Below are 14285 nucleotides of genomic sequence, written 5' to 3'. Positions count from 1 at the left end.
CGTTAAATAAATTCTTTTTTAATTAAAGTCTAATAAACACTCACTCAATAAAGTAATATTTTTAATAATAAAACATAAATTAATTTTGTTCAATGTGTTCTTCGATTTCTTTTCTTTAATTTTATTTTTTATAATTAAAATTAAAAAAATAATATTTTATTATTTAAAAACTTACTTAGTATTAATTAGAAAATATAAGAATTTATTTGACCAAAGCTTAATTTTGGTATGAGTATCGATTAAAAAAAATAATTGAATTCAATCCCTATACAATTTTAGTTTTCAAATGAGAGGCAAAAGAACTTATCAAATGAATCGATTTAGATGGATAATGTGAAATTATGTTGGTTATTCATAAAACCAATTTATTTCAAAATCCAAATATAATTCAGACAAACTTAATTTTAAACTATATGTTATAAGTGCCATTGAAAAGGTAATTGTCCAATTAGTTGGCGTGTTAAATCACATATTTCACTGAAAGAATTTGATGAATCTGTATATTTTGCTCAGCTATGAAGGCAGCAAGAAAAAAAAATGCCCTCATTTCCAGCTTTGATTTTGCAGTTATACTAGTGAAAACACAAATTTCTTATACAGAGATTCTAAGGCCGCCACATGGCTTTCTGGGCACATAATATACCCTCTTTATCCTGAGAATATGTCATGCGAATCTCCCAATGCAAGCTCTTCAGTATTTCCTCTAGTGGATATAGTATCTCCACCTTCTCACGTATAATTGCCCACCCACCAGGCCGTAATATTCGATCCATCTCCACCACAATTGATACTGGCTGCTTACACCTGCACAAGTTATATTCATGGTGTGAAGGGCAAATCTGATTGAACAATAACTCAGAATTGTCTAAACAGGTTTCATCACATTAGAATGCATAGATGGAACTTCTCATCATTTTGGGATGGCATTTCTAGACTAGATATACCAATGTTTCAACAGCCAAATAGAGGCTGTTCAGTGGATCATGACTAATGTGTTTAGCAATAAATTATTTATTGAATCATGATGTACTGTGTATCTGATTGTTTAAATCATATATGGAATTCCTACATCAGAAACTTCTCTCTAAGATTTAGGAACAATCCATGGATCATGTTGGCATACTTTGGACTGGCAAAGATCTAAGCAGTGAGATATATATTGAATTGCATGGTCTGGACATGGGCTTGAGCAGGTGACACAGAATGTGTAAAGAATTAAGTTCCAATAAATTAGTCATGAATCGAATCATAGGTAATTATAACAATAACTAGGGGAAAAGGCGAAAAGTAACTTTTAACCTGTTCTTAAGCCGTGAGAACAGATGATCAGCATGCAAAAGATCATATGACCTTGGGTATGTGCCAAAGGACTCGCACCAATCATGGTAGACACCAACAAGCCCTCGCTCATATATGATAGGAAGTGTGTCCGGTGCATGGACAAGGACTACATTCATTACCCAAACCTTCTGCTGTGATAGAGCTGCAGCAAATCTGCATTTCATAGGATTACCATTATATTTCTCCAAATATTTTAAATGCAAGTAAAACATGTCGATAGAAATTACGTGAAGCTCATACCCCCCATTGATGGCTTTCATGTCCATTATATTCCGGATACTTGACCAGTCGATACCAATTCCGGTCAGATAAGACTTTTCAACTATAGCTTTCCAATGATTGGTGTCATCAATCAATTTTTCTTTATTGTTCATCCAGTCTGGATAAGTTTCTAGCCTCTTGGGCCATTCTTCAGGCCAATCTGTCCCATGCTGTTCAATTGAAGATGGGATAGTGTCCAAGCAACTCTTCATAGGAACATACCTGATAAAAGAAAAAGTTGCAATCATTACTTCAACGCCATCAAAATTTGATTTGGGAACCAGAAAACCAAAATAAGCTCTACAAAGCCACATATATTAGACAACCTAGATAATTAGCCTGAATAAGTAATCAAAATGTTTGTCTTAGTTCTATGGAACTCTTTCCTACACTAACAAAACGATGCCATGATATTGTGGCTTTCATTGTCACATCGTAAAACTGCCTCCACCAATAAGAAAAAGCTAATTTTATATGTTGGCTGAAATGGACAACTTTGATAGAAGTTATCAAGTCTGATTATATTTTTAAGGATCTTCAAAGATAGAACTCATTAACAGACCTAACCAGAGATAGTATTGCTAAGTTGACAATGTGTTGAACACAAAACTTCATGTCCAAGCTGATATCATAGGAAGAGTGAGAAACAAGGCTTTCCCCACTCTCCCAAAATAAAAATAGACATGGGGGAAAAAAACAAGGCAGTCCTCTAATCATACTAACATGAATAGAAATAATCTTGAGGTGCATCTATTATTTCCAAATGAAATCAGTGATCTTAAATTTGCTCCTTGAAATGGCACAAGCAATGTTTCATGTAAAGAAAACCAGCACAAGTATTGATGGCTGTCATGCTTAAACAAGAAGATAAATTACAAATTGCCTAGGCTTACCAGGCTGCATCAGGATTTTCATTTTCCTTGCACAGAGGTGGAATTTTCTTTCTTCTCAACTCATATATGTCATTTGACTCAGGCTTCTGATATATTTTAACACCCACTTCATTTACTTCATCAGTTTTATGAGCTAAAATATTCCAACAGATAGATGCTGTCAAGGTGGTCATGGCTGGAAAGCCAAGAAGTGTCAGGTAAAATATGAAGGGAAGGCTTTCTTCAATAGATAATGCAATTTAAAAATAAATACACAGTGTTGCAAGGCAAATAAAATGCAAATATAGGTAATTGATCACTTTTTCTTTACTGTATTGCATGTGGACTAGGATGTTGAAACCCAAAGAAAGAATTTAAGTAGTGAACTGTGTGCAACAAAGGAAATTTTGACATAGCTTGCAAGAGAAATTAACGAACAAGAAAGAGAACATTAAAATAAATAAATAAATAAAATAAAAACCTAAGTGACTGATTTTTATAATTCATTGTTAGATCTAGCTTGTCTTAGATACAGTTCAATATTGAAAGTTCTAGATAATGAAACAGGCCAGTGAGGTTACCTAGAGAGCTATGCAGCATCATCTGCCTACAATGTACAGATAACAACTGGACCAGTTAAGCCAGTCCTTCCATCAAAAGAGATGTCACTTAGCAATATAATAAGTCGAAGACGTGATACATGCAATAACTGTCAAACTTTCCAGCGAGTTATTTGCTCAACAGAAAAAGAGGGATAAGGGCTTCAAAAGAATAGGGGGACAGACCTTCTTCCTCTTCAACATTGTCATGTGTAGTTGACAAAATGCAGTATCCACCAGGCCTTAAAATCCGATTCATCTCCAGAAGAAGCTTACCTCCTGAAAATGTAAACAAAAATAGTTGCAATATAAATCCTGCGAACAGATTGTGGCCGCTAACAGGGAAAAAAAAAAGAGTGGCAAGAAAAGAAATGAAAATGGGAAAAAAGAAAACAAGATTTGTAAAGACAAACCATGATAATGCCATGGAATGCCGCACTCGCCACAGTGAATGGCATCAAAAACACCACTAGGGAAAGGAAGCCTTCTAGTTGCAAAGGGGCTAACTATTGCAGGAAAACCCCGCTCTAGAGCAACTTGGGCTAGATCAACTAGGTCATCCTTCAAGCCAAGTGACAATGTCAACACGTCTTTATCAAGGAGTGAAGCTCCAAAGCTTGAATCTGCACATCCAATGTCCAATACTACACGAATATTCTTTCCCCATTCAATGTCTGGTACCATCTATTAAACCACATCGATAACAGGTATTAGCAGTTTTCCAATTGGGATTTACAACGATATTGATTCCATTGTTACACAGTTATTAATGTTATGTATTATATTGTGGAGATAATGTGCAATTTTCTCAGTGTGATGGTTGTTTAGGCAAGAAGAAATAATTGTGTTCTGTTTGGCTGTTGCTGTTGGGAATTTAAGTCCTACATCGGGAATAAATAAAAGTTAAAAGGTGAATATAGATTGTTAGATTGCAATATTGACTTGGCTAATCACTTTGATGTGTAAAGCAATTTAATCACTTATATAATTCTAAATTAAAATGAATTAATTAATTGTAATTTGACCGACACTCACTTCAAAGTGAACAAATGCATCTCACCAAACATAATGCTTTAGATCAAACATAAAGGGACAGAGGCATCAAACAACTAAAGTTTTATTGCACAAAAGAAACAAGCTTGAAGATTTCAACACAAAATCTGTTAAAGATATCCAAGTATATACACTGTTTGATAACAGTAAATGCTCATATAATTGCAGCTTAAAGAAAGATGCTTGTAAGTCCTTGAGATAGGGAAATAGAAAAACTCACCTCTTGAATGGATTCAAGGTAGTGCTGAACTCCACCCTTGAATTCAGATTGGCTTCGGGGAAAGGTAATGTATTCCCCAGACTGAACCAGCCAACTATTTTTCTTGATAAATGCGTCAAGTTTTGGATGCGCTACATTTTTATACAATATCTGCAAACAAATAATAGAACACAGCTACATGAGAACATCAGCAGACCTTAGCCTTCCACTATAATTGAAAAGGGAAACATACCTTCAACTTGCTCTCAGGCCAGCGCACAGGAAAGCCATGACTCTGGTGAGGGAGAGGAACAAGACACATAGGAGGTGTTCTAGGGCAACTTCTCTCGGTGTGCCTATAGCTTTGCAGCCTTCCAGTACCACTCTCAATGTCAATACAGGGAATGTAATTGTGTTTGCTTCTTGTGCTGCATGATCTCCAACTATAATGTGCTTTTGGATCAAATAAAGGACCCTTTATCTTCCCCTTCTTTCCTGTACTTTTTGACCCGCTGCTCTGATCTTCCACCTTCTCTGCAGCTTCATGATCTACTGTTTCTATCAAAACACCTTCTCCTTCCACATCCCCATTTCCTTCATTTTCACCATCAGTTGCCTCTTCCCTACCATCCACTACTTCTCCCTCCTCCTCTTCCATTTCTAATTCTTCACTCTCAGATTCCTCTTGCGAATTATTATCTTTTGCCACGCCATTGGGCAACTTTCTAGGACTATCTTTCTTATTAGACGATTCTTTCTTACCCTTTACCCTAGACTCATGCTCATTCACAGACGGGGAAGCCGACCCATTAATCCTTTTCTCATCTTTTTTGGATTCCAAATCAGATTCAACTTTCACCTTATGATCTTCTCTACTCAATTCATGTTTTTCTGGTTCCATTTCTTTAGATTGGGTCTTAGAATTGCTTACCCCATTGTTTGCTGGTACTGGTTCAGCGATATCATCGAAGCTTTCCCTCTGAGTAGTCACTGAAGTAGTAGAAGAAGAAGAAAACAAGGACCAAACAAAAATAAAGCAGAGACCCATAATCGCTACTGCTGTCATCTTCGCACACAACCCATATGGGCGTTTCGCGTGGCGAGCAAGCCGAGCTATGGCCATCTCTCAGTGAGTAACTAAACAGAAGTACACATATGGCAAGAAAATCTACTGCCAAGTGACAAACCCCGCTAAAACAAAAAGGAATTTGAGTAAAGCGAAGAAAGTGAGAAGATCAAAATCTGGATAAGTAAAAAATAAAATTTGAATCGAAGGGAAAGAAAATAATTACCCTTCTGAACTAAGCAAAGCAAATCAAAGCAAGCTTCAAGTGTGTAGATGAGTAAAAACAGGTAGGTAATGATGAGCTTTTAAGCTGGGTTAAAGGTTTATCCAGCACGGGCACCTACCTAACTCAGAAGAACTTAATCAAAAACTCCATTAAACAAATAGATGCTGCAATTCTCTGTTTTCAAAATTTTGTAATAAAATTATTTATAAAAAGAAGAAAGGGGGGCTCGGGGCTTCTTCAAGAGGAAGCTTTTCTCTCAAATGATTTAGAAACCTGCAGTTAAATTTTATATGAAAATAAATTTATGTGTTTAATATGATATAATTTAAAATATAAAATTTAATTAACTTTATATAATTTATGTTTATATAATTTTATAACTAAAATTTATTTATTTTTATTTTTATTTTAAAAATATTTTAATATAATAATTTTTATGTAAAATAAATTATGCATAAATGATATTTAACATTTAATTTTAATATATTTATTTTAAATGTTATGTGTGAGGAAAAGATAGGAGAAAGGGGTATTTTTTATATATTGTCCATAAATTTTCCCTTATAATTTATTTTTATTTTTTAATTTTAATTTATTACTAAAAATTTTTAAATTTCAATTTTATTTCATAAAAATACTCTAACATATAATAACATATTTTCAAATTAAAAAAATTCCTTTAAACAATATGGTAACATAAATTACATTATTTTTTTAATTTGAAAACCTATTATAATTAGTTATAGAAATTTTTATAAAATAAAATTAAAATTTAAGGATATTTTAGAAATAAATTAAAGTAAAGAGATAAAAATAAAATATAAAATAAAATTTAAGGATGCGCTGTAAAAAAATAAAAAAATGAAAAAATGAAAGAAAAAAGATAAATAAATATAAAGGTAAAGGGAAGAGAGAAAAAGAAAAAAGAAAGGTATGGATAAGAAAAATAGTGTAGGAAAAAATATGAATATCTTAATTTTTTCATATTAATTATAAATTTTATATATTTAAATAAAATTGTATTTTAAATATAATAAATATCATAAAATTTAATTTCTGAATTTAAAATCTAAATTTTTAATGAAATAAATCATTTAAAATATGAAATTTAATTAAATTTATGAAATCATTTCAACTAAACCCGCTTTTGTTTTGTTTTAAAATTTTTTTATATGGTGTGACTTCATAAGGTAAGGGCAGAGCCGCTGTCACCTCGGACTATTAGACAGCAAGTAATCTGCCAATGGAGAAATTATATCTTAAATCGTAATTTCAGTAAATAAAATAATATGTTAATTAAAAATAAGTAAATATATAATTATAATTATTTAAATTATTAAAAATTAATAATAACTATGTTTTAAAATTTATTATTAAATAATATTATTTTATAAAACTCATATGCATATATTTACATTTCATGAAATCACGTTTTAACTTATAAATTCTCCGGACAGCGACGATGCGAGAGCGCTGTCAGCGGAAAGGACAGGACATCTGCCAATGTGCGTGTTTTGTTTTGCTGCTGTTAACTGGCCACTAAGGGTCTGTTCGAAAGAAGATAGACGAGGGATAAATAAAGGTAGTGAGGGATAAGATATGAATATCTTTATTTTTATATTTTTTAAATTTATTTTTTTAATTTTTTTTTAAATATAAAGAATATATATATTTTTTATTTTTTTATTAATTCAATTTTTTTTAAATATATATTTTTTTATTATAATTCTATTAACCATTTTCATATCTTATCCTTTTTACTCTTTTCTCACCTCATCCAAATAAACTCTAAACACCCTCATTTGCATAGGATTAGGGTGTTTCGAAACCAAATTTTTGATATTTAATTTTTAGAAATTAAATTTGAAATTAAATTTCTATTTTAAGTGTTTTCAATTGTAACTAAGAATTGAAATTGAAATCAAACCTTTGATTTTTTTCACTCTTAAAAATCAGATTTTTCAAACTTTGATTTTGAATTAAACTATTTCTGTATGGATACGGTTGGAGTTTTGATTCTAATTTTATTTTAAAATTTAATTTTATATCTAAAATTATAATATTTTTGTGATCATTTTAAAATAAAAAAAATACAATATTAAAATTTTAATATAAAAAAATAATAATAATAAAATATTAAAATTAAAATAATAATATTAATATAAAAATATATCTCATAATAAAAATGTTATATTATTTTTTACGTATCTATTACTTATAACGTATTTAACAGAAAGATATATATCTAAAATTAAAAGTTAAAAAGTATATTATATAACTGACATATGATTTAGTTAGTTAATTAAAAATTATAAAATATTTAATTTATTTAAAATATTTTTTTTAAAAAAATAATAATAAAATAAAAGATAATATTAAATTATATGCACTTATAATTAAAATTATATATATATAATTAATTTTTTAATTTAGTACATTTCTAATGTAATTTTTTATTCGGTTTGAAATTCCAACAACGTACACAGTTCTTGGTAGCAAATGAACAGCAATGACAACAGATAGGGCATTCCTGAAAAAAAATTTATCTAAATTTAAATTTAATTAATATATTAAATATTAATATTTATTTTAAATTTAATTAAAATTTATTTTAAATTATTCAAATACATCATAAATTTAATTATTATTATCTGAATAATATTTAAATTTATTTAATTTTATATATTTTTATTAATAATTTATATTTTTAAATTTTAATAAATTTTAAAAAAATTTAAATACTATTTATTTTATAAATATTATTATAAAAATACATATTTTATAATTAACTAATTATTTATTCAAATGAGGTCAATATTAAACATATAAAAATTCAAATATGATTCGCGGTGTGACCCGTGGATAGAGAGCCCAGTGCTTGCCACTTGTGTTTCATCTGCAAATTTTTTTTCCTTTTTTAAGAGTTGACTCCAAAGTTTTACTATAATTAATTAGTTTGAATTTTAAAAATCAAATGAGTTAATTGATGCAATTTAATGTTTTTCTATTAGTTTAATTTAACTTTGCTTGAACGAAGCTTAGTTCTCACTTCAATTTATCTATTAATTTTATTAGGGTTGCGAAAAGACTTTGAATCCTTATAACAATTGATTTCTCTTTCCCTATTTTTATTTATAGACCCTTCACCATTTTTTCATTCTCTCTCTATCCCTCTCTGTCACTTATAAGATTAATAATAAAAAAAAAAAAATCAAATCAACGTCTCAATATGATAATTAAAATTAATCTTTCTCTCAATCCTTTATTGTCTCTCTCAAATCATTTACATTATAAAACAAATTATATACTGAAATTTAAATTTTTATTGGATTCCAATTCCTATACAGATTCTAAACCAAAAAGCCATATACCCCTAGCTAGTACTATATGTTATAAGTCTAGCAACAGGGAATTCAATAATTGGGGGAGGGGTAACCAAGCAAGAAAATATTTTTCTATCCTTATGCCTGCTATGACTCTTCTCAAGTTATTTTTTGAACGAATCGTTCTACAACAAACACATTTATAGGCACTGTTTACATGAATTCTTCCGTGACAACAAATTATCACAAACCTATATATGTATACAGTAGATCAACCAAGTTTTTTGGGTAAGCCAAGTAATTTAATTCCTATCTATGTCCTTGTAGCTTGATCTGTCGTCTATGTTAAATGTTGATCTTTCAACTAGTCTACTTCAGAAACTTGATTTTGTAGTAGTTGGTGATCCAGCCAACGAAGTGCCTGTTGAGACGGAAAGAGTAGGTGTTGGACCTGCGGATAATGTGGATGTTGGCGTCACAGTGCTTGCGACAGAGTTAGAAGCCTTTTCTTGAGATGCATGCATGTTGATCTTTATCCTGCATTACAAAACATGTCATTTTCCTACACATGCATACAATAGCCAGGCAGAGCAGCAAATTAAGGAATTTAGAGCATTTGGCAGCGGCATTTTAGTTGTTCTATTGGCCCACAATCTAGCACAATGATTTGCTTTTGGGATAGAATGATTAATTGTGCTCCATCCTTCTTAAAAAGTGCTTAAGAGAGAAACTCCAGAGTTGTGACAGAGAACAATCCCATTGATTTTCAATTTTCACATATAAATGCAAGAGAAAGGAACAAAAGATATATTTTATCCTTACCTATTGTGGATATTGATATACATGTCAGTTTCGTCCGATATTTCCTCCTGGTATGACAGAAGTTAGCAGATTGAGATCAACGTGAAAAACAAAATGCATTATTATTAAACAAACAGCCCAATTTATTATATGTACGCATTGTAGGCAACACTATCAAATTTGGCTCGAGCATGGAGCATATGCCCCTTCTGCACATATACTAGATACCTTACCAGGATGTATTGAAGGAGATGAAACACTTTCATCAAAACAGTCACTATCACATCATCATCATTATCATCATCCTGAGGAAGGTTTCTATGAAGACCAATATGCACAGCCAAACACTGGTGGATCCAAAACCCTTGTTTTTCACTCCCTACATATGCTAGGATATACAAAGCTGTGTAATACAGATTAATCTTTACCTGAAGAAGTTCTTCAATTACATCCTCCATGGTAATTACGCCAACAACTTCTTCACTGGACGGGAATTGTGGAATGGGGGAATTCTCAATATCCAGTATGCAATACGAACAACCTCTGTGCCGCTTCTTGAAGGCAGGAGTAGGGGGTGGACTCTTTCTTCTGTGTTGACCTTCATCATTCTTCCCATTAGCAGTTCGAAAATCATGTGACTCCAAACCAGCTTTCATATTCTGGGCAGCCGCAGTAGGCCCAACCACATAATCACCTGATGGTTAACATTAAGAAGTCTATATCAGCAAAAATAAATCAGACATCCTAAAGGAATCAAGATATGCTAGATCCATCTTGCAGTAATGATTATGATTGTCACAAGTAAGGTGTAGTTGAGACATTAGCTGTATCACTGGTAAGAAAATGAAAGTTTCAGGAAATTAAAGTGAATAGTAAAGATGAGTGAAAATGAAAATTTGATGATCCAGGTACTTTCAGGACCCTAAAATTAATCAATGAAGGACAATAATACAAGGTCAGAACATAACTGACAACACAAAAAATTTCCGAGACTTGGCAACATATAGGAATTCTTTTAAATAATCAGCTTTAAACTTCAACCAAAAAATATTTACCGCATAAAAAGCATGTACAGCCTCCTCCTGTTACCATTTCTTTCATTCTCACCTTTCTTAAATGATGTCTCTGTGCCTCTCTGCTTCCTCCAGCTGTCCTTAATTTCTAGCTGTTGACCATCTTTACCTTTCTTTGATGTCTCTACTTTTTCAATTAAATCTTTATATACAACAGCAAGGTGGCTGTGACCTTCTGAAATTCATTTAAAATGTCATATAGAGGCATGTCTTCTGCAACCCTGTAAAGTGAATGGAAAAGCAAGAAAAGAATCAATAAGCACCTTACTAGTAGCACAGAATAATAAGCTCATTCAATCAATTGGCACCAGGCTACCACCACCCTCATATGATCATATTCCAAGTAATATGTATCCCCAGTTAAATCAAACATCATTTTCTCATCAGTAAAGAGAAGCATATAAAATGTAATTGGCACACTGAGGAATTTTCCTTAAGATCATTTTTCTTAGAGGAACTGCACCTTCTGGATCAAGAACTAACAGATTTTTAACCTGCACAAGTTACATAGGTAGGTAATTGTTCAAGTGAAAAGCAAGAAGCAAAAAATGAAAAGAAAAAAAAAAGCACCAACAGAAGATGAATGACATATAGTGAAACAGAAACTACGTTTATGAAACATGCTTTTATTACAGCACCCTCCCACTCTTTCCAAAAAAACAAGAAAGAAAAATAAGAATAAGAAGAAGAAAAGAACAGTGAAGTAAAATGTGTTGTTTTGAATGCATTGCTTTAGTTGTTCAGTTGGATCTAATGTTTGTAGAGTTGCGTATATCTTATTATAATAGATGAAATCAACCAGCACTTCACTCCAGATTGGTTTCTTTTTTTTCATGGCATTGACCCTCACCTTGGACCGTTATTTTTTCCTCCTCTTATTTTTCCAATTTTATTTTCAATTAATTACACTACAGACTGGATAATATAACTTCAGAGCATGATTGTTAGGAGTGGTGCAAGACAAGGCCAAAGAACCCCAACACAATTTATATCTAACTTGTAGTTCCAAGCAGTGCAGTACTGAATTACTAATGTTATGCAGCAGCCTAGCACTTCAAGTTATTTTTCCTAGAGGAATCACAACTTTGACAGCAAACTATGTTTAGAGAACTTAAAGAAATATAGATCAAAATTGAAAGACATTGTGCCCAAAATGGAAAACCTTTTATGAGACTAATTACCCTGTCTGGTTTTCCTTTGCTTTTCATGTTTACTTATTTCTCAACAATTATAATTGGGCCTGCCCTTTTCATGTCATACTACGGAGATATGTACACATCAATAGAATCAGAAAATTAACAAGAAAGGAAAAAAAAGTTGAAGGAAAAAAAAAAAGAAATAGAAAAGAATTATTCAGATTCCACTAAAAAAATAAAAGAAAAACAGAAGATATGATCACATTAATTATGTAAGCACAGTAGCTGTAAAATTAATGTCAAATATTATCAACAAGAAAGGAAGAAATTGGAGTCCAGAATAAGTTCCTACAGAAAGAAATGAGATTACCAGAATAAGTCCAATTATATTTTTTGGATCTCCTGCATAAACTGGGACTCTACTGTGCCCCATTGTCATTATTGCATTCAATGTGTCCCTACGTTGCACAGATAGAGAAACAGTGAAGAGTTTAAAAAAATCAGGATGAGTGTAAGATGACAACGAGAATTAACAAGAACCCACAAATTAAGAGTTGCATCCAGGTTAAGGGAAAATGCCTTTGATATGGGAGTCATGGCATCTTTTGCCGTCTTTAGAGTCAAATCATGTGCCCTAGTAATTATAGTAGTCTCATCATGTGTCAAATCCCCACCTTTACCTGCCCATACAATGAAAAAATAAGTGCACTATTTCAAAGGAAAACCTGAAGGGGTTGGACTGGAGTTTGAAGCATGGAACAGAAGCCTAGGCTGGATATCCCCCTTAACATTATTCACTTCTTCACATTCCAAACTAAACAATTTTAGGAATAGTTGAAGTAAATTCAATACCTCATTGCCATGAAAATTAACAAAAGTTTTGAGCTCTGCTCTCCGTAAAAGAACAGGACATCCAATCCAGAACCTGCACAAAACATTGCACTTTAAAGGGGGGAAAAATATATATATATATAAAACTCAAACACAAGAGGACTATAAAAGAATGAGCCAAACAACTATATAAGATAAGCCAAATCAGCTAGCCAAGAACATTGCTCGCACATAATAATAGCAAAATTAGGCTCAAACACTGACCATACCTTACGAATAGGAAAAGAAATGGGGTAGAACAACAGAACAAGAACACGAACAAATGGTGCCATCATTGCTCCAACTTTCAAGCCATAACGAGTACAGACTGCTTGTGGCAATATCTATGATCAAATAAACAAGTGCATAAATGTAGAATCATCTATACATGTAACAAGCAGATAGCTTCTAAAATCTCAACAAAGCTTGAACAATGATCTACTTCTCCAAACATTAGAATGAGGGTCGCAGATATCAGAATAGCAGCCCAAGGAGGCACAATCTTGTCCAACAATATGGGAAGAGCCTAAAGTGAAGAGAAAGAGACATTGGGAGGAAAAGAAGTTTAAACAATTAGAGAGACAAGTAGCAGTAACTGTTGCACCAAGTGAAAAAAAAATCCACATTTACCTCCATAGCTAAAGAGTTGCCAATCAAAAGAGTGCACAGCAGAAGATGCTGATTCTTTACCACTGGCAAAAAAAAAAAAAAAATAACACCACCTTCATGTATCAATTGAGATTGAAATAGCTTAAAGTCCATTATCCCCACAGGCCGTCTCATGAGTCAGTGAAGTGTAAATATAACCCAATTCGTTAAACACAGGCAGAAGCCACCGAGTCCACTAAGTAGCCGAGCCGAGTCCCAGCCTCCCCCTTCCCAAGTCCGCACCCACCCAAATGACGAATAAAATAATAATACAAATACAACAAAGAACGTAGTGAGTGCCAGCTCATTATCCATCTCAATTACATTTCATATGCCTACCAAGCGCCACCAAAGCATAGAGCATAGACTCGGAACTCAGTCGACTCGGTTGCAAAATCAGGAAAAGGAATTAAACAAACAAATACAAACTTCTCCCAAATTTTTTTGAACAAGGCCAATATTCATACCCAGCCAGCTTCCATGGGCAATGTGTTTTGGTCTAGATGCAAGACATTATACGTTCTCTATTTATTTTATTTATAAAATGGAGCATAAATTTTGGATTGTTGTGAACAGTGGCTAGTCCAATTTGTTTGGCGGCGGATTGGGATGTATCATGTAATAGTGGGCAAATTATAATAATAGAAATATTATTATTATTATTATATATGAACGAGTATATTTTGTGGCTGATACCAAACTTTTTTAAGGATAACGGTAATAAAGATTTTCTTTTTCTAAAGTATGGCGTATGAAATTTTATTTACATTTTATTTTTTATTTATTTTAGATCACAATAAGGATATATTTTACTAAA

The 14285-nt window shown here is 32.0% G+C and overlaps 1 protein-coding gene and 1 pseudogene across 2 annotated transcripts; both read right to left on the bottom strand.

Annotated features, from left to right (window-relative positions):
* Window positions 1-452: 452 nt before the first annotated feature.
* LOC110655588 (probable methyltransferase PMT28) lies at window positions 453-5848 on the bottom strand. Of its 2 annotated transcripts, XM_021811972.2 has the most exons (9): window positions 5618-5848; window positions 4579-5516; window positions 4347-4496; window positions 3487-3757; window positions 3260-3352; window positions 2496-2670; window positions 1582-1824; window positions 1300-1494; window positions 453-804 (listed from the first exon to the last, which is right to left on the bottom strand). In XM_021811972.2, the coding sequence occupies exons 2-9, from the start codon at window positions 5446-5448 to the stop codon at window positions 606-608; spliced, it is 2196 nt and encodes a 731-aa protein (XP_021667664.2). In that variant the 5' UTR covers window positions 5449-5516; window positions 5618-5848; the 3' UTR covers window positions 453-605. The 2 variants fall into 2 exon arrangements, with proteins under 2 accessions (XP_021667664.2, XP_021667654.2); XM_021811962.2 differs by having other exon boundaries at window positions 4579-5848.
* A 3248-nt stretch (window positions 5849-9096) lies between these two features.
* LOC110655577 (DUF21 domain-containing protein At1g47330-like) lies at window positions 9097-14104 on the bottom strand (annotated as a pseudogene).
* Window positions 14105-14285: the final 181 nt, after the last annotated feature.

The sequence above is a fragment of the Hevea brasiliensis genome, chromosome 12 (assembly GCF_030052815.1).
Source record: "Hevea brasiliensis isolate MT/VB/25A 57/8 chromosome 12, ASM3005281v1, whole genome shotgun sequence".
Lineage (NCBI taxonomy): Eukaryota > Viridiplantae > Streptophyta > Magnoliopsida > Malpighiales > Euphorbiaceae > Hevea > Hevea brasiliensis.
Note: the sequence above shows the minus strand (reverse complement) of the source record. Positions and strands in the feature narration are given on the sequence as shown.